Here is a 20,361-nt window from a genome sequence, read left to right as displayed (position 1 = left end):
TTCAAGTCCAAAAAGTACATTAACATTGGAGCCACTTGCTGGTGATGGAGTGTGTCCGATCCGATCTGACCCGACACATGTCATTGGGTCCCGTTGGGATCAGGTCGGGTAGCCATGCTCTAACTTCCATATCTCCCTTCTCAAGTACTTTGTGTCAGAAGATAACAAATGGCCTGAATGGGTTAAGGCCAGGTCTTTGAAAGTCAAAGCCTTTAGTCCAAATCGTCACCATGCTGTGACATTTTACGTCTGCAGCTAAGTTCTTAAAATCTGCAAGATCTCTTGCTGTGGTATCAGTATTCATGTGGCCCAGGAAACCCATCGTCCTCTGTTGGAAAGAACCATAAAGAATGCATTGTGGATGTGTCCATGAGCTCAATGGGTTAATCTTTCCTATGTGTGATCAATTTTTTTTGAAAAGCTGTTAGCAGAAGGGATTAATTTCACGATCCTATAAAACTTCTTTTAAAAAACACAATACCCAGTTATATTCTGCACCCTTTGTTTAAACCATACAATTTGAACCTGCGCAGAAAGCTGTCCATTTTTCTTTTGCTTTCTCCAGTAATTATCCATTATGTGAAGCCCCTTGTAGAAAATATTCCAGAAAAATGTTTGTATTTTGCTGGAACATTTTTTATTTCCCAGTGGCCAGCTTGCTCTTTGGGATTTAATTTCCCTATTTCCTCCTCTTCATTCTTCCGTTGTCCCCGCTGGCCCTACCCTACTCTGCAGTACTTTCCAGAATATTAATTTCCAAGCACACAAGGCCGCCTTGTATGTGACCTCACGATGGATAAGTCTATCAGCAATCTGGTGCTGATAGAAATGTGGCTTATAGGCAGGCAAACTTTGCAAATTTTTGACACATTGTTTGACCCAGAGCTAAACTTCAAACCTGGCATCCTATCAATCACCAGGATTGCTTACATCCATTCATATAATACTGTCCATTTCATCCACACTGCTATTGAAACCTGGATTCCCACTTGTCATCTCTAGACAACTCAATGTCTTACTTTCCGGTCTCCCACCCTCAATGAACTACAACTTGTACAAACCTCAGGCAAATAGCTCCTGCTCCACTTGATCATGCAAGTCTCTGCTGACTTATATTGGTTCCCTGCCCCCACAACACATTGAATTTATAGTCCAGAAGCAACCAGATAAACTGCGTGGGTCCTTGTAGGCCACAGTATTTTCTGTTATAAGGATGTAGTTAAGGGCTTTATGCTGTCTGACCTTAAATTCAGCACAGTAGAGACCCTTCCAATTAGAGGCATTTCTAAAAATTGCTTTTACTGTGGCAGAGAGGTATGAACCTAGTAAAATCACTGTTTTGGGCTGAATTGTACAGTAGGCATTCCATGTTTTGTTTTCCCCAAAATGTTCACTGTTTTTGCTACAAATGCATCAATTTCCATGTATGCACCATTGAATATGGTTCAGTAATGTTAATTCATGTTATGTACAAGGTGGTAAAAGGGTCTAGTTTATCGCTGTCTACTTAAAACACAAGTGTGAACTTGGTTGTATTAAAATTTTTTCATCTGTTAACATATACTACTTTTAAAATTGGCTCAGCAACCTAATACCACAATAACAGTCAAACTAAGGGAGTTTTTGCTGCAGTTTAAGAATTACGTAACATAAAGAAATCCCCACATATTGAGGGGGTAACCTGCAAAAGTATTCCTGTGGCAAAAGGGTTTACTTTGCAGTCAAGATTCCCTTATTTTCGAAGTGTAGATAACCATTTAATTTACATAACACTGAAAGATTTGAAAGCTAAGAAAACATCAGTGCCTGCGCTTTTGAAATGCCTCGTATGCCAGTGCGTCAGTCAACAGAACACATGTAGCAAGCCAGCTTCTTTAAGATGAAGCTTTCTAAAATGGTAATTTTATAGCTATAAAATTCACTTTGCTAGTCTAGATGCATGGTTTTCAAATTCATTGCATATGGTAAATATATATCTGCTTCTAAAATTCCAGAAGGTTGAGGTGTGCAGTCTTGTGTAGGTTATTCTGAGCATGCATATCGTTGACAGTCAACATTTATTTTTCCAATTTCTCTTTTGGAACATAATTAAGTTAGACTTGGTCTAAATGGATTGCAGCAGCCATGAGTAATTAGCTTTATTTAACACCCTCAGAAATTTAAGACTGCTTTAATGGTACAGATTAAATGATTTTGTTTACAAGCCTGTGCACAGTAAATATATTGAATAACATTTATACTTTGGTTTATTTGGAATGGACTAAACACTTCAAAACTTCAGCCTCAATAACCAATCTCAAATAAATATCAAATTAGAAGTTGAATTTGGAACCCATCATCCACTCCTGTTGTATGAAAGTCTCTAAATTTCTTAGAACTCTACAGCTAATTGTAACTTAGCACAACATATTTAAGAATTTGGGCTAACTTCATCAGTTCACACAAAATGCTCAAGGAATGAGTCACCTGCATTGAGTCCCATTATTGAATGCTGACTCTGTGATGACTTCTACTTATAGATATCATCCTCCTTCTGTACTTTTTTCTGCAGATTCCCCTCCACCCTCCCCTGCCCCCAAGCAACATTTTTTTTTGCTGCAGCATACGATAATTTTATATGCTTCTCTGGCAAGCTGTGCTTTCTGATTGTACCCTACAGACATGCAGATTCATAGTTGCATTTCTCAGCTGCTTTTTTATTTTGTGGGGATCAGTGTAGTACCATGTCCTTGTATTATTACAAATGAGATAATTTTACAGTGACATCTCAGTTATTTTCTCAGTTAAGTTGTTAAATATGAAATTTAGTTCTGGTCAAAGTCATAGAACCAAATGAGGTGGGGTGGTGGAGTGATTAATCTATGCTTATCTTAACTGTGGTCAGAGTCTTACATCACTAAGAAATCCTAATTGCTCATTAATATTCTTCTCTTCCCCTTCAGTTTGTACATTTCGTATTGCAGCTTTTTGCAGACAGACATGATTACCAATATATTAAGCAGCCAAGTTGCACAGGTTGTAGAAAACCCATCCTTCATAGATGGCTTTGTGTTGTCCTAGATCTGCTTGTTTTTTAAATCTACCTGCTGCTGATGGATTGTACATTTTATCAATTCTCAGTTTGTTGGCATGCTGCTAAGCTTCATCTTGGAAAGAAAGAAAAGAAAATTGAAATTAACTCAAGCTGATATTAGTGCTCCTCTTGGTTCATAGCCTTGGAAGGATCCGTACCAGTGCCCTGCAATTATAAGTAGCACCAGAGTAATTTCAATTTATAAACTGTAAAAATCCGTGCAAATCACTATCGTTAATATGTACTTAGAGTAGATCTGAATTTGTGATAAGCATACATCCTCATGCCAGGAGTATTTTCATTGTTTTATGAATTGATTAGACCTAATATTTTGACTTCTTTTAAATTTTTGGGGACAAAAGTGGGATTGCTTGAAATGCTATCTATCAAAAATTGTTATAGTTTAAATCCCAAATATGAACTGGTTATGTAATTAAAAGACTGCACTATTTTAAACATACAAATAATAAAGCACATGGAGCACCAGGGGTGTATATTTCAGAGCATATAAAAGATTTCTAAATGTACAATGAATATACAAGTAATATGCAACTCGAGAGTTAATGTTAGAATCGAGTGTTTGCTGCAGTGACATCTTAATTTTAAGTTCTTTCTCTCGTCAGTATCCATAAGATAAAGACTGGGGGGAAAAAAGGAACTGACGGGTGGAGAAGGAATGTATGTACTGTCCAGTGTAATGGCATTGCCTTAATCTTTGTCACTTTTTATTTGATTTCAGTACTTGCCTAAATATACTTATTGTCTTATCTTTATATAATTTAAATACCAGTAATTGTTGCTGGGTTGGGTTTACTGTTGTGCTGAAGGGGTTTTTGGATGATGAGCAACTTCTTCAGATATCAGATACCGTACTTATTTAATGGCATAAAAAAATCAAATGTTATAATAGTAACCAGATTGTTGGTGGTCCCCTGTCGAAACTTTCTCAGTAGAATTCACCACAAATGCCTATTTTAGAAATTGTTTTACATCTCTATTAATACTGCAAAGAGTAGCTTTCTGGACAGTGGAGATTATAAACAGTTTTATATCAAATATTTAACAAAAACAATTGAAAACATTTTTGAAACATCACTTTTTAAACTACATTGCTGTCTGCTCATTGTTGAAATGTTTGTGCAAGTTACAGAACCTGTGATTTGAAACTGAAATATATGGAATAAAACTTCATAACCTGAGCGACCTTTCCGCATAAAATGCTATTGGAGTGATGGTATATGTGCTTCACAAGCTCAAATCGACTCTGTAACAACATACGAGGTGCCATGGTAGCTATGGTTACTTACGTTGATTTTAATTCTGCTTAAGTTCCATTTTTCAGTGCATGCTTGAATGAATGAATAAAAAAAAATTCACAAGATGCGGGCATCAAGAGCATATCTTGCCCATCCCTAATTCCCTTTGGGAAGATGGTAGTGACAACTGAGTGGCTTGCCAGGCCATTTCAGAGGGCAGTTAAGAGTCAACCACATTGCTGTGGGTCTGGAGTCACATATAGTCCAGTCTGGGTAAGGACAGCAGATTTTCCTCCTGAAAAGACATTAACGAACCAGTTGGATCACCATTACTGATACTAGCTTTTTATTCCATTAACTGAACTTAAGTTCCCCATCTGCCGTGGTGGGATTTGAATGCGTCCCCAGATTATTAATCTGGGCCTCTGGATTACTAGTTCAGTAACATAATCACAGTACTGTCCTGTAAAAGTGATTGATTTTGTAAATTTGATGCATACAATTCTAGTTTGACATTTTTGCTTTCATTTTAGGGAGAAAAGGTAAATTACGAGAAGTTCAAGAATTGGCTCCTTCAAAACAAGGATGCATTCACGTTTGCTCGATGGCTGCTGTCTGGGGGAGTGTGTGTCACTCTTACGGATGATAGCGATACACCTACCTTCTATCAAACTCTGGCTGGAGTTACTCATTGTAAGTATTTTTTTTCAAAAATGTGATGGAATCAGTGATTGTATGAAGTCTGCCCAGTGATGAACCCCTTACATTTAGAATAATTTTTCAAGTGGTAGCCTTTGTTAAAGTCAACGTGCCGACCTTTTTTCTTTTTGTGAAGCTTACCTTGATTTACAAGCTTTTCATTGCCACATTTTATGCTCTTCGCTGTTTTCTGTTATTTTTTACTTCCGCAAGCAGGTGCCTAAAAAGGACGTCAGCATCTGCTCATCAGTAAATGTGGCTAACCTAGAGTTAACCTAAGGAGGAGGTGTAAAATTTCCCCTCCGTGACATCAGAAGTGGGCGTACTGCCCACTATCTACTTCTCCTGGGTGACTTTCACTTCCCATTTATGATCTCACTGAAGCAGGACGTCATTGTGTTAAGTGTTGCATTTATTAAGAATGCAGTGCTTCTTCCCACTAATTGAATATAAAATCTAAGCATCTGACAGTTGTAAAATAGACATATTTCTTGTATTTTTTTCAGTAATTCTTAATATTCATAATTCTGTTCACACAAAGAATTCGGAAAAACAGCTATATAGTGCAAATGTTTTGCTTCAAAGGAACAAAGCTAATTTTTGTCTAGTTGAAGAAATGGAAGGTATGTAGACCATGCCAATGGGAATGCATCTAGTTTCCAATGAAAGTTGAATGTCCAGTGTAATCTTGACACAAATATCTATTGGTATATATGTTGTAATCCTTGAATTGAAGTGACATTTTTTGTGTACCTACGTGACCTTTATTATATTTCGTAAATAAAAGTCAAACTCAAATATTTTTCAGAATGTGATAAAACATTAGAGTGGCCTGAAATGACACACTTTTCAGATATGCAAAAAAATTAGCACCCAAAATATCTGCAAAATTCATATTCATCAGAGGTTGGAATATTTTAAAATGGCTTGTACTGTATTGAAACTAACAAAATTTGGCTAAAGGCTGTCACAAGTAAATAAAAGTCGAAGTCTGTGTGCAAGATTGTTGTCTATTATGAAAACAGACGCTTCAATGGAATTAAGTTGGAGGTTGCAGACTAGATGGAGATTTAGGAGGAGTTGCCACAATAAATTTGAGACTAAGGAAGCTTGGGTAACACGGGATATTGTGAGCCTAGTCAAAAAGAAAAAGGAAGCATTTGTAAGGACTGGAAGGCTAGGAACAGATGAAGCACTTGAGGAATATGAAGTCAGTAGGAAGGAACTTGAGCAAGGAGTTAGGAGGGATAAAAGGGGTCATGAAATGTCATTGGCAAACAGGATGAAGGAAAATCCCAAGGCTTTTTATACATATATAAAGAGCAAGAGGGTAACCAAGGAAAGGGTTGGCCCACTCAAGGACAGAGATGGAAATCTATGTGTGGAGCCAGGGGAAATGGGCGAGGTACTAAATGAGTACTTTGCATCAGTATTCACCAAAGAGAAGGACTTGGTGGATGATGAGTCTAGGGAAGGGAGTGCAGATAGTCTCAGTCATCTCATTATCAAAAAGGAGGTGGTGTTGGGTGTCTTTCAAAGCATTAAGGTAGATAAGTTCCCAGGGCCTGATGGGATCTACCGTAGAATACTGAGGGAGGCAAGGGAAGAAATTGCTGGGGCCTTGACAGAAATCTTTGCATCCTCATTGGCTACAGGTGAGGTCCCAGAGGACTGGACAATAACCAATGTTGTGCCTTTGTTTAAGAAGGGTGGCAAGGATAATCCAGGAAATTATAGGCCAGTGACCCTTACGTCAGTGGTAGGGAAACTATTAGAGAGGATTATTCGGGACAGGATTTACTCCCATTTGGAAACAAACAAACTTATTAGCGAGAGACAGCATGGTTTTGTGAAGGGGAGGTCGTGTCTTACTAATTTGATTGAGTTTTTTGAGGAAGTGACAAAGATGATTGATGAAGGAAGGGCAGTGGATGTTATCTATATGGACTTCAGTAAAGCCTTTGACACGGTCCCGCATGGCAGACTGGTACAAAAGGTGAAGTCACACGGGATCAGAGGTGAGCTGGCAAGATGGATACAGAACTGGCTCGGTCATAGAAGACAGAGGGTATCAGTGGAAGGGTGTTTTTCTGAATGGAGGGATGTGACTAGTGGTGTTCCGCAGGGATCAGTGCTGGGACCTTTGCTGTTTGTAGTATATATAAATGATTTGGAGGAAAATGTAGCTGGTCTGATTGGTAAGTTTGCAGACGACACAAAGGTTGGTGAAGTTGCGGATAGTGATGAGGATTGTCAGAGGATACAGCAGGATATAGATCGGTTGGAGACTTGGGCGGAGAAATGGCAGATGGAGTTTAATCTGGACAAATGTGAGGTAATGCATTTTGGAAGGTCTAATGCAGGTGGGAGGTATACAGTAAATAGCAGAACCCTTAGAGGAGTATTGACAGGCAGAGAGATCTGGGCGTACAGGTCCACAGGTCACTGAAAGTGGCAATGCAGGTGGATAAGGTAGTCAAGAAGGCATACGGCATGCTTGCCTTCATCAGTTGGGGCATAGAGTATAAAAATTGGCAAGTCATGTTGCAGCTGTATAGAACCTTAGTTAGGCCACACTTAGAATATTGCATGCAATTCTGGTCGCCACACTACCAGAAGGACGTGGAGGCTTTGGAGAGGGTACAGAGGAGGTTTACCAGGATGTTGCCTGGTCTGGAGGGCATTAGATATGAGGAGAGGTTGGAAAAACTCAGATTGTTTTCACTGGAACGACGGAGGTGGAGGGGTGACATGATAGAGGTTTACAAAGTTATGAGCGGCATGGACAGAGTGGATAGTCAGAAGCTTTTTCCCAGGGTGGAAGAGTCAGTTACTAGGGGACATAGGTTTAAGGTGCGAGGTGCAAAGTTTCGAGGGGATGTGCGAGGCAAGTTTTTTACACAGAGGGTGGTGAGTGGCTGGAACTTGCTGCCAGGGGAGGTGGTGGAAGCAGATACGATAGCGACGTTTAAGAGACATCTTGACAAATATATGAATAGGAAGGGAATAGAGGGATATGGGCCCCGGAAGGGCAGAAGGTGTTAGTTTAGGCAGGCATCAAGATCGGCGCAGGCTTGGAGGGCCGAATGGCCTGTTCCTGTGCTGTACTGTTCTTTGTAAACAGTGAGGAAGGTAGTAATAGGCTTCAAGAGGACATCGACAGGCTGGTAGAATAGGCCACCACGTGGCAGGTGAAATTCAATGCAGGAAAGTAAGAGGTGATACATGGTAGTAAGAAGAATGAGGACAGAATACAAGCTGAATGGTACAATTTCAAAGGGGCTGCAAGAACAGAAAGAACTGTTGTTGTTAGTGCACAAATCTTTGAAAATAGCAGGACATGTTAACAAAGCAGTTAATAAAGCGGGTGGGATCCTGGGCTTTATAAATAGATGCATAGAATATAAAAGGAAGTTTGCTAAACCTATATCAAATACTAGGTTGGCTCCAGCAGCAGTAGTGTTACCAATTCAGGGTACCACAATATAGGAAGAATGCAAAGCTTCGGAGAGGATACAAAAGAGATTTACTAGAATGATTCTGGTGCTGAGGGATTACAGGTACCTGGATTGACTGGAGAAGCTGAAGTTATTCTCAAAGCAGAGAAGAGTAACAGGAGATTTGATGGAGGTGTTGAAAATCATGAAGGGTTTACACAAATAGGAGCAGGGGTAGACCATGTGTCCATTGAGCCTGTTCCGCAATTCAGTATGATCATGCCTGATCTTGGGCTTCAGCTCTACTTTCCTGCCCGCTCGTCATATCCCTTGATTCCTGAGAGACCAGAAACCTGTCTTTCCCAGCCTTAAATGTATTCAACGATGGAGCATCTACAACCCTCTGGGACAGAGAATTCCAACGATTCTCAACCCTTTTGAGTGAAGTACTTTCTCCCCATCCCAGTCCTGAATGGTCAGCCCTTATCCTGAGACTGTGCCCCATATTTTCGATCCCTCGACCAGCAGAAGCAATCCCTGTTTCTACCCTATCCAGCCCCTTCAGAATCTTGTATGTTTCAATGAGATGGCCTTTCATTCTTCTATACAATATAGGCCCAATTTACTCAGTGCCTCATCAAAGGACAACCCCCTAATCCCAGGGACCAATTTAGTGAACCTTCGCTGTACTGTCTCCAATGCAAATATATCCTTTCTTAAATGTGGAGACTAAATCTGCACGCTGTACTGCAGATGTGGTCTCACCAAAACCCTGTACAATTGTAGCAAGTCTTGTCTATTCCTGTACTCCAGTCCCCTTGCAATGAAGGCCAACGTGCCATTTGTCTTCCTAATTTCTTGCTATACCTGCATGCTAACTTTCTGCATTCCTTGTACAAGTACACCCAAGTCTCTTTGAACATTGACACTTACAAGTTTCGCCCCTTTTTTAAAAAAAAAATTCTGCTTTTCTATTCTTACGACCAAAATGAATAACATCACATTTCCCTACTTTATACTCTCTGCCATCTTGTTGCCTACACACTTAATCTGTCTCTATCTCTTCGCAGCCTCTCTGTCCTCCCCTCAGCTTACCTTTCCACCTACCATTGTACTCTGTCTATTCATCTAAGTCATTGATCTAGATTGTAAAGCACTGATCCTTGCGGCACTCCACTATTCACTGCCTACCAACTTGAAAATGCCCTGCATATGCCCTCTTTTTGCCACCTGTCTGTTAGCGAATCCCCTATCCATGCTAATATACTACCCCCGACTCCATGAGCCCTTATCTTGCCTATTAACCTTTTGTGTGCCACCTTATCGAATGCCTTTTGAAAATCCAGGTATACTCCATCTACTGGTTCCGCTTTATCTACCCTACTAGTTACATCCTCAAAAAAGTTCTAATAAATTTGTCAAACAGGATTTTCCTTTAGTGAAATCATCATGTTGACTGGTTCTAATCATACTATGATTTTCTAAGTGCATTAAGACTTCCTAAATAATAGTTTCCAGCATTTTCCCAATGACTGATTTTAGGCTAACTGTCCTGTAGTTCACTGTTTTCTCTCCCCCTCCTTTCTTGAAAAGCGGCATAACATTTGCCAACTTCCGATCTGATGGGACCATTCCCAAATCTAAGGAATTTTGGAAAATCATAGCTAGCGTATCCACTATCTCTGCAGCTGTCTCTTTTAGTACCCTAGGATGTTAGCCATCAGGTCCTGGGGAGTTGTCAGATTTTAGTCCCTTAAGTTTCTTCAATACTTTCTCTGCTGATACTTTCCTTAATTTCCTCACACTTTTTAGCTCCTAGGTTACAGTCGATTTCTGGTATAAAACTTATGTTTTAAGTTTTCTATTGTGAAGACGGACAGAAAATATTTGTTCAATGCCTCTGCCATTTCCTCATTCCCCAAAATAATTTTTCCTGTCGCTGTTTCTAAGGGGCCAATGTTAACTTTAGCTGCTCTCTTCCTTTTTTTATACACCTATAAAGCTCTTACAATCTGTTTTTATATTGCTGGCTAGTTTACTCACATTCTATTTTTCCCTTTATTAACTTGTTGGTGGTCCTGTGCTAGTTTCTAAAAAAAAAACTGCCAATCCTCAGACTTGCTACTGTTTTTTTGTAAGCCTCTTTTAATCTAGGCTGCATTAGCTGACAACACAACCACTAGGTGGCGCTGTACTAGCACATGTGCAAATGCAGCCTGTTCCGCTGAAACGTCATTGTCTGCGACGTTCAGGCAGCTGCCAGGATTAAAGATGGCATTGCTCAATTTATCACAGAAAAACAACTTCAACCCATGGCAGCACACAGTGGGCATGTTTGATACTCAGAGGACATTGCGCTGTTTAAAGTCTTATTGGAAGGACAGCACCTCCTGACAGTGTTGCAAACCCTTCGTAGTTCTGAGAGGTTTCAGTACCATCCCATTCTCTGGCCACTCACTATTCCCCACCCATGGCTCTCCGGCCGCTTGCTCCCCGCTTCGCACCGCTCTCCAGCCACTCCACTACCCTCCCCCATCCCTCCAGATGCTAGCTCTAGGCTGCGGACCGCTTCCCTCCTCTCAGCCACTCGCTCCTACATCGCCCCGTCACCCCTCACGGCCCGTTTTACTTCTTCGGGCTGCGAGAAGGGAAGCGGCCCATGGCCTAGAGCTAGCGTCTGGAGGGATGGGGAAGCAGGGAGCGAGTGGCCAGAGAGTGGGTGTGGTGGGGGCGGGGGGGGGGGGTGGGGAGCAAGCGGCCTGAGGGGCGAGAGCATTTTCCTGCGCCAGTTAGTCCTGGCAAGGCGTAGGCTGCGCATGCGCAGCATCTCAGCACACAAGAGACCGTTTGCGTATGTGTGCAGCTTGGAGCGCTCTGATGACGTCAGCGGGCCGCTGCGTTGTCAGCTGTCACTTTGTTTAATCTAATAGTATCCTTAACTTTCTGAGTGAGCCCCGGATGGGTCTGTCTTAACGAGTTTTTGTTTTTCAATGGAATGTATTTTTGAACATTTTGAATTGTTGCTTCAAAGGTTTCCCACTGATCATTTACTGCCATACCTTTTAGTCTATTTGCCCAACTAACCTTAATCAGTTCTCCCCTCATACCTATGTAATTGGCTTTGTTTAAGAATGCTGTTCGTGATTAGAGTATGTCACTTTCAAACTTAACATGAAATTCAATGGTATTATGTTCACTATTTCCCAGTGTATATTTTAATATGGCATTACTAATTAAGCCTGCTTCATTACATAATACTAGATCTAAGATTTTATCCCCAGTCAGATCCACAACGTAGTGCTCCAAGAAACTGTCCCGAAAACATTCTACAAACTCATCTTCCAGACCACTCTTAGCAATTTCATTGTCCCAGTCTATATGAAGATTGAAGTCCTCCAGAATTATTACATTTCCTTTGTTATAAGCTCCAATACTTGTTTAATGCTCTGTCCAACGGTATAACCACTGTTAGGGGATCTGTAAACTACTTCCACCAGTGTTTTCTGATTCTTGCTATTCCTAATTTCTGCTCATATTGATTCTACTTCCTCTTAGGCCAGATCCTTTCTCTCTAATGTCTTATGTCAACCTTTACTATTGGGGCTACACCTCTTCCTTTGCCATTCTGTCTTTCCGAAATATTGTGTACCCTGGAATATTTATTTGCCAACCTTGATCACCATGCAACCATTTCTTTCGAATGACGATTAGATCTAAATTATTTATCTCTATTTGTGCCACTATTTCATCTATCTTATTACAGATGCTTTGTGCAGTCAGATGAAGAACCTGGAATTTCATTTTTTTTTTTACGTCTGTTCCCTGCAATGACCTTGTTCACTGATGTACAATTTTTGTTAAACACTCTGTCCCTTCCTGTCCCATTCTGCTTGTCTTTACCCGCAATGCTATACTGTTAAGATGCCTCGACCTTTCTCTTTGAATTTCTGAATCTCCCTTCACGCGAACACCACCCCACCCCCGCCACCACCCAGTTCACAACCTCTAGCCTTATCTTCTGGCGCACTCTTCAGTTTGTATGCTCTGTCCCATCCTGCGCCACTCTGATTATCATTACCCTTCTTGCTATCTTGCTCTTTTGCCTTCTCCTCTCTTTAAATTATTGCATCTTCCCTCACTTGATCCCTCACCCTCGCTATTTAGTTTAAAGCCCTCTCTACTGCCCTAGTTATGCGACTCACCAAGACACTGGTCCAAGCATGGTTCAGGTGAACAGCACTCCAGCAGTACAGCTCCCACTTTCCCTAGTACTGGTGCCAGTGCCCCATAAATGGAAACCCATTTCTCCCACACCAATCTTTCAGCCATGCATTTAACTCTCATCTAATTTACTCTACACCAATTTACTTGTGGCTCAGGTAATAACCCAGAGATTATCACCTTTTGATGATTTTAATTTAGCCCCTAGCTGCTCATACTCCCTATGCAGAACCTCTTTCCTAGTCCTATCTATGACTTAGGTAAGACGTAGTGTTGGTTTAGATAAGAGTAAATAAAGAGTACCTGTTTCCCAACCCTTCCGTCATTGGAATCAGAGAGTATAGATTTATGGTGATTTGCAAAAGAACCAGAGGTGACTTCAGGAAAGTTTTTTCATGCCGAGTGGTTAAGATTTGGAATGAACTGTCTGAGGGTGATGGAAACAGATTTCAAGAATTGGATAAATAATTGAAGGACAAAAAAATTGCAGGGATATGGGTAAAGAGCTGGTGAGTGGGACTAAGTGGATTGCTCTTTGAAAGAGCTGTCACGGATTTGTTGGACCAAATGGCCACCTCCTGTTGTGTATAGTTCTATGCTATGCAACAGTTAGTCATGATCTCTTGTTTGTTATGGACCAATTAGATTCCAGAAAAGAGGGCTTTAACGACACAGACTTTTAGAATGCGAATATTTTATGTGGGGATGTGAGAGCAAATCTTTGTTCTATAAATGCCTTGGACACACCATAGAAAGCAATCGAGCAAAAGCAAAATATTGCCGATGGTTAAATACAAATAGGTTTTTTTATCGTTTCACCACTCTTACAGACTGGAAATTCATTAAGACACTATCCAGTTATTCCAACAACAATAAAAGGTTCTTCTGTATGATTGTAACTACCATTTATACATTGTCCATCATATTATTTTGAAGAAGTTACTATAGGAACTGCCACATATGAATTTGTTTGTCCATAAATGATGAGCTTCCACTTTTGTAATGTAAGATTTAAAGGGGGATAAAACCTGTAAAACTACTAAATGGCCGCCATCCTATCATTGAATGGTGATTTGAATGATAAATGAAGCATGTAATCGAATGAAAGGGGTGAATTCACTATCCCGAAGATATTTCCTTTTGTTCCGCATTATTGCCTACTCCTGTAAGGTGACTATCATGACAGCCTTGGGGTGGGGAATCAACCTTAAATACACTGTTCCTATCTTCTAAAGAAATATCAGAAAAAAGATCATAAATGCAGTTTCTCATTACTTTTAAGATGGCGAGCCATTCACAGGTTGTCAAAGAGGATATTTGCTCCACTTCCTCTGATTAATTTGTGATTTGAAATTAATACTTTGTCTAGCCAGCTATCAGGAACATTACTGGACAGAGTGATACCAGTGGCCCTGTACTCCGCCGACACTGGCAATTAAACCCTCTTTTGTTTGACAGGAAGAAAATAGCAAACACAATATAATTTCTTTGGTATACCAGACCAGAAACAGCTATCAGTAACTGTCGTCATTTCTGGTTGTATTGTGATCAAGAAAGGATCCAATGTGTAATCTAATAATCCATTAAGGTCTTCATTTTGAATAATGAGTTGAAATGAAACCAATTCATGGAATGAAAGGAGTGACTTCAAATCGTGGGTTTCCCCCAATGAAAACGTGTCTTTAAAGGGAAGTAAATCTGTTAAAATCTGTGAACTGGGTTGCATAGTTTTTCACCTCTTAACCCTGGGTTTGAAGGGTTGAAAATATCCTCTCCCTACTGCAATAACGCTTTTGTACATAATGACTTTGCGTGTTCTCAATCTAGCATAGGCTGAAGCATTACACTTTCTACACTTTCGTACACGTTATTGCAAAATTTGCCATCTTTTTCAGGAAGAAGGGATGGCTGGTGTGAGAAGTAGAAAGATTACGCTGGTACAGTGGAGTGGTGATGGGGTAGGGTAGAGCAGTGGAAGCTGGACTCAGCGTCTGGCTTTGCTGTATCTAACCTAGGAGGGCTTGATGCTAATACTGAATACTACATGTTCAGTTCCTGACATTGACATGTCTACTTCTAAGTACAAAATAAATATAAAATTAATATTTCCTTCATTATTCAATATACAATCTGAACTAATTGTCGGGGAGATGGTGGCCTAGTGGTAATGTTACTGAACTAGTAATCCAGTGACACAAAAACAAGAAATGCTGGATTCACTCAGCAGGTCTGGCAGCATCTGTGGAAAGAGAAGCAGAGTTAACGTTTCGGGTCAGTGACCCTTCTTCGGAACTGGAGTTCCGAAGAAGGGTCACTGACCCGAAACGTTAACTCTGCTTCTCTTTCCACAGATGCTGCCAGACCTGCTGAGTGAATCCAGCATTTCTTGTTTTTGTTTCAGATTTCCAGCATCCGCAGTATTTTGCTTTTATTATAGTAATCCAGTGACCCAGGCTAATGCCCTGGGGACACGAGTTGAAATCCCACCATGGCAGCTAGTGGAATTTAAATTCAATTAATTAATAAAAATCTGGAATTGAAAGCCCATCTCAATGGTGCCATGAAAGTATTGTTGTAAAAACCCATCTGGTTCTCTAATGTCCTTTAGGGAAGGAAATCTGCTGTCCTTACCTGGTTTGGCCTGTATGTGACTCCAGACCCACAGCAATGTGGTTGACTCTTACCTGCCTTCTGAAGTGGTCTAGTTGTCAAGGGCCATTGGGGATGGGCAGCAAATGCTGGCCTTGCCACCAATGCCCACATCCCATGAAAGAATTAAAACAAACTAATTTGAAGTAAAGTTATCTTTAAATCCTTTCCCTGGCATTTAAATTTGCAATGTAAATAGAAAATTAGTATAGAAGTTGCATCTGAGATATTTGCATCAGGTGGCAAGCTAAGAATATAAGCATGTTGCACTATTTCGCTATAAAAAATATGCTTAGGGATGTGACTTGTGTATTGGGTTATGTTGTACATGAATCAAATCAGAAAAGTGCTACAGAAAATAGTTAATTCAAAATTGTAGATACCAAGGATCAGGATCCTTAAATGGCATTAGGAATATCCAGTACAACATTTTCCAGTTCTGATGAAAGGTCATTGACCTAAAAGGTTAACTGTTTCTCTCTCCACAGATGCTGCCTGACCTGTTGAGTATTGCTAGCATTTTCTGTTTATATTGCAGATTCCCTGCACCTGCCTTTTGTATTAGGATGGGCCTATTGCCTTTCCCTGATGTATCTATGTATTTTTGTATGTGTGTGTATGTATGTATCCACACTCCTCCCCTCCTCCCATATAACATGTGGTTATACTAAAAATCTTAATGGGGCAGATTAGTGATAATAGAGGATATAAATGGTCCAGGGGGAAAAGCTGTGGAAAAAATTTGAACTAACTATACTTCAAAAAAAAAAGTCATGTGTTCGGGACTTAGTATCACTTACTTCATTATACTGTACTTGAGCCTTTTATTTTACAATATATCACACATTTCCTGTGGTGCTGAGCAACGCAAGATACCTTGCAGTATCCTAGTATTCATTATAGTATTTCTTACAATGTGACTTTTAGTTAAAGGTACGCACATTGTCTGCAGAAATTTGAACCAAAGTGATCATAGTGTGTTGGGGTGGGTATTTCACTCATCTCACTACAAAGCTTCAACTCTAATGCTGTAAACTTTTAGCCATTATATATTTAGAGTGTAGACTTGTAATAGTTAATTTTCAGTACCAAAGAGATTTTTTGGTTAGCAGTTAACATTTACCACATTGTTAAAGGGCACTTAAACTGAAATGAACAAGATTTAACTTTCTGTGGCTTATCTACCATGCAAATATAGCAACTTCACGCCGTTCAATGCATTTCACTTTTGGATATTTGTGTTTAGTCATGCATCTGCCCCTCAACTGGAACTACTATACTTTTTGCAAATAAATAACAGTGAGCACCATTAGCCTCACTGTTATTTTGGCAGGGAAATCTGGGCAATAAGGAAAATAACACCTCTAACTGAAAATTTATATACTCTTTGTTGGTTTCGGCTTGTTGAAGCCCTCTAAATTGGTGAAGTGAAGCACATACTTTTATGGTCAGGTCAGTCATTCCAAAACATCTTCAGTATGCATTCAGTTAGAAAGTGATGATACATGATGCGAAAGCACATTACCTTCACATGGTTGGAGCCATGGTTGCAACCTAGGATTGCCTGACACTCGCATTTCTTTTCTTTCAGTGTCTTTCATGTAGCCAAGTTAATTAGGTAGCAAGCTGATTTGGAGCAAAGTTCGATAGGTTTCTACAGTGATCTGTTCTTCTATGTGGACTTCAGTGAGAGGTTATTTAACGGTCCTTTTTGTTGCAACCTGCATGGAGCCATTTTACATTTATATAACTTTTTTGTTTAACATGTATATGTATTTTAATGCAAGGTCCACTGTTGCTGTGTATTTTACTAGTTTGTTTGTGTCCCAGAAGGGATCCCTCATCATGGGAGGAACAGTTAAACCCAAACTTTATCACATTAGCATTTTTCTAATCAAGGAAATAGTCTTTCCTTATTCACTGCATAAAAACCCTTCACTGCTGCAATGGAAGTACTTTCAGTGTCTTATGCTCCTCATAAATTGTAGTTTTTCCATCCATGACATCCTGGTGAATCTATTCTGTATGCTCTCTATGGCTTCAGTGTCTATGGCTTTTCTATAATGGGACAACCAAAACTGCACACAGTATTGTAACAGCAGCCTAGCAGATATACTTATACATTTATTATAATTTGCATACACTATGCCCTTATTTATAAAACCTAAAATTCTGTTGGCCTTTTTTACTGGCTTTATCTGCCTGCACTTGAACATTTGAGTGATTTATATATTTGAGCCCCCTGCTCTGCCTGTCAGTGCAGTTGAACAATATAAATTGGATACATCAGGCTGTGAATTGATGCTCTAGCTATAGTTACTAAAGCTACTAAACACAGCTTTAGTGTGATATTCCAATATATGCCAATTTCTATTATCCACCAGGGATTTTACTTCCATTATAGCAGCAAGTTACCCTCCAGTAATTAAGTGAAACTTTTTAAATCCACTGCAGGAGATTTATATTGCAGCCCATTTAATCTTTTTCTGTTTATCGGTGCATTTGTTTTCCACCTGGATAATTTTGGGAAGCTGTAGTTTGGGTTTTCACCAGATTTGATGAACAAAATTGACAACTTGTGACTGGGAATGTTTTTGTGGCAGTTATAATTTAAACTGAGAGCAAAACTTGACTTTTTTTCAGTAACCTGCACCACAAGAATATAACTCAGTGCTGAACACATCCTAAAAATTTTAAGCAGAGCTTGGTTTTTCTGAACCTTTTGTAAATTTAATGCATTATCTACTATTTTCATTAACTGCTGTGCTGCCCTATCTGATGTGGCATTAAAACAAAAAGATGGCTTGCTGTAATTTGATGAGATTGAGAATTATAATATGTCAGGGAAAACAATTAATTGGTCTAGATTTTGCTATTAACAGCGAAAGGGTAGTGCTGTCTGCTCATTTAAAGAAAGTTGCCCTCAAAGATTTAGCAGGCTCTATAGTGCCAATTTTCCCTAGTAGACGTCCGTTTCATTCAGGCACCATCTGTACGGACTTCTGGCATCATTGAAGTCAACTGCAGTCTGAGCAGCCAATCAGATTAAAGAATTCTTACATATAATAAGCAAGACGTAAAAAGCACTGATTATTCTCCACTTTGTAAGCATTTTTACAGAACTTGAAATAAAAATTGATCTACCATGGGTTAAGGTATAAACTGGAATATCGTAAACTTGAAAAAAAATGTATTTGTGTTGAAAGTTCTGTGGAATTTTTATCATGGAATGGACACTTCAGGCTCCTAATTGTTTTTCAGTGCCAGAGAGGTTGGTCAGTAATTATAACAGAGTATGTCACTTAAAATCTCAGTTATACCTCATTCAATAAGACTCAACTTTTTCAAATTTTTTTTTACAGCAGGAATAATGAATTTTAAAAGTTGAAGTTAATGTCAAGTCACATTACTGATTTGCATTTGCAAAGACTGCAATAGTGCATCCTGTGGAGAAGCAGGGTATCACTGACAGCAACTTTGGATTTCTGTGTTTAACTGCACATGTGCGTACGCCAGAAGTTGCTGTCAATTTTACACTGTAATGTGGGCAAACGATAGTTTTGTTGTCATTACAATTGCAAATTCCAGGCCATTATATTTGTTTTTATGTTGCTTCTTCTGGCACGTTATCACCTGGTTCCTTGTTAGTCTGACTTTAGGCCTCTGCTGCTGAGAGGTGCAGCTTGTTCTCGACTACAATCAGTGACTCCTGTAGTGAATGCTGTCAGATGTGAGGAACTGCCCACGTTGACACTTTTTTTCCAGAAACACTGCCCTCGCTTGATAGAAATCAAGTCTTGAGAATTGAGTATATCTAGCACACATCTGGTTTAGCCATCCATCACCAGATCTGTGTGAAACGCATCAAGCTGTATCGGACCTCACTCTCCTCTGCCAAAGCTTCACTACTCCAGGATCAGCGTGGAAAGCACAAATAACCCCTGAATGATTATTCTCCACTACCACCCATCTGTTGAAAGCCCCTCACCTCCAAGAAGTGCAAGGTGCTCATGAACTTCTATCACTGAGATTGAGACATTGCTGTGCTTCTTTCCTAAACATCCCCTTGGCCATCAGGTCAAACCTCCCCACAGGCTCTCCCCTGCCCACCCTGAGATCACCTCTTTCTTTTCTTTCCCTGATCTCCCCATATGCCCTCCATGAGCTGCAGTCAACTGGACTCATCTCCTGCTCCCTGATTCCATTCTCACTAAACTGATCACACAATTTCTCTTTATGGCCCTGATGCTACCTGACATTGTATATAATTACTTCTCAGGTACTATGCCCTACCCTTTCAAAACTACCCATCCTTTGACATCTTTATTCTGTCCTTGCTAACTGTCACAACATTTCCAACCTGCCTTTTCTGTCCTCCCTGTGCATGTTGTAATCCATGCCCATGTTTCTCACAGCTCCCTGTTTGACTGTCTCCAGTCGAATATCTTCCCTGCCACAGCACCAAAATGACCCTAATGTAACTCATGAATGACCTGCTCTATTTTTCTGCGGCCTTTGACATGATCAGTAAGTTTGCAGACAACACGAAAATTGGTGGTGTCTCAAATAGTGAGGAGGAAAGTCTTAGATTAGAAGACGGTTTAAATGGGCTGGTAAGATAGGCAGAGCAGTGGCAAATGGAATTTAATCCTGAGAAGTGTGAGGTGATGCATTTTGGGAGGACGAACAAGTCAAGGGAATATACAATGGATGGTGTGAGCATAGGAAGTACAGAGGGTCAAAGGAACCTTGGTGTACTTGTCCATAGATCACTGAAGGCAGCAGCACAGGTGGATAAGGTGGTTAGGCAGGCATTTGGGATACTTGCCTTTATTAGCCGAGGCATAGAATATAAGAGCAGGGAGGTTATGATGGAGCTGTACAAAACGCTAGTTAGGCCACAGTTGGAGTACTGTGTACTGTTCTGGTCGCCACACTATAGGAAGGATTCGATTGCACTGGAGAGGGTGCAGAGGAGATTCATCAGGATGTTGTCTGGGCTGGAGTATTTCAGCTATGAAGAGAG

General features: G+C 40.1%; 1 protein-coding gene across 4 annotated transcripts in view; it reads left to right on the top strand.

Moving 5' to 3' along the window:
- Positions 1–20,361, top strand: part of usp32 (ubiquitin specific peptidase 32) — a 257,320-nt gene that overhangs the window by 132,537 nt on the left and 104,422 nt on the right. For all 4 annotated transcript variants that reach the window (XM_068010358.1, XM_068010356.1, XM_068010355.1 and 1 more), the window contains one exon: positions 4,863–5,022. In XM_068010358.1, the coding sequence (XP_067866459.1) occupies positions 4,863–5,022 (160 nt within the window). The remainder of the gene's footprint in view (positions 1–4,862; positions 5,023–20,361) is intronic.

The sequence above is a fragment of the Heterodontus francisci genome, chromosome 30, assembly GCF_036365525.1.
Source record: "Heterodontus francisci isolate sHetFra1 chromosome 30, sHetFra1.hap1, whole genome shotgun sequence".
Taxonomy (NCBI): domain Eukaryota; kingdom Metazoa; phylum Chordata; class Chondrichthyes; order Heterodontiformes; family Heterodontidae; genus Heterodontus; species Heterodontus francisci.
The sequence above is the reverse complement of the archived record's forward strand: the minus strand, read 5'-3'. Positions and strand labels throughout refer to the sequence as shown.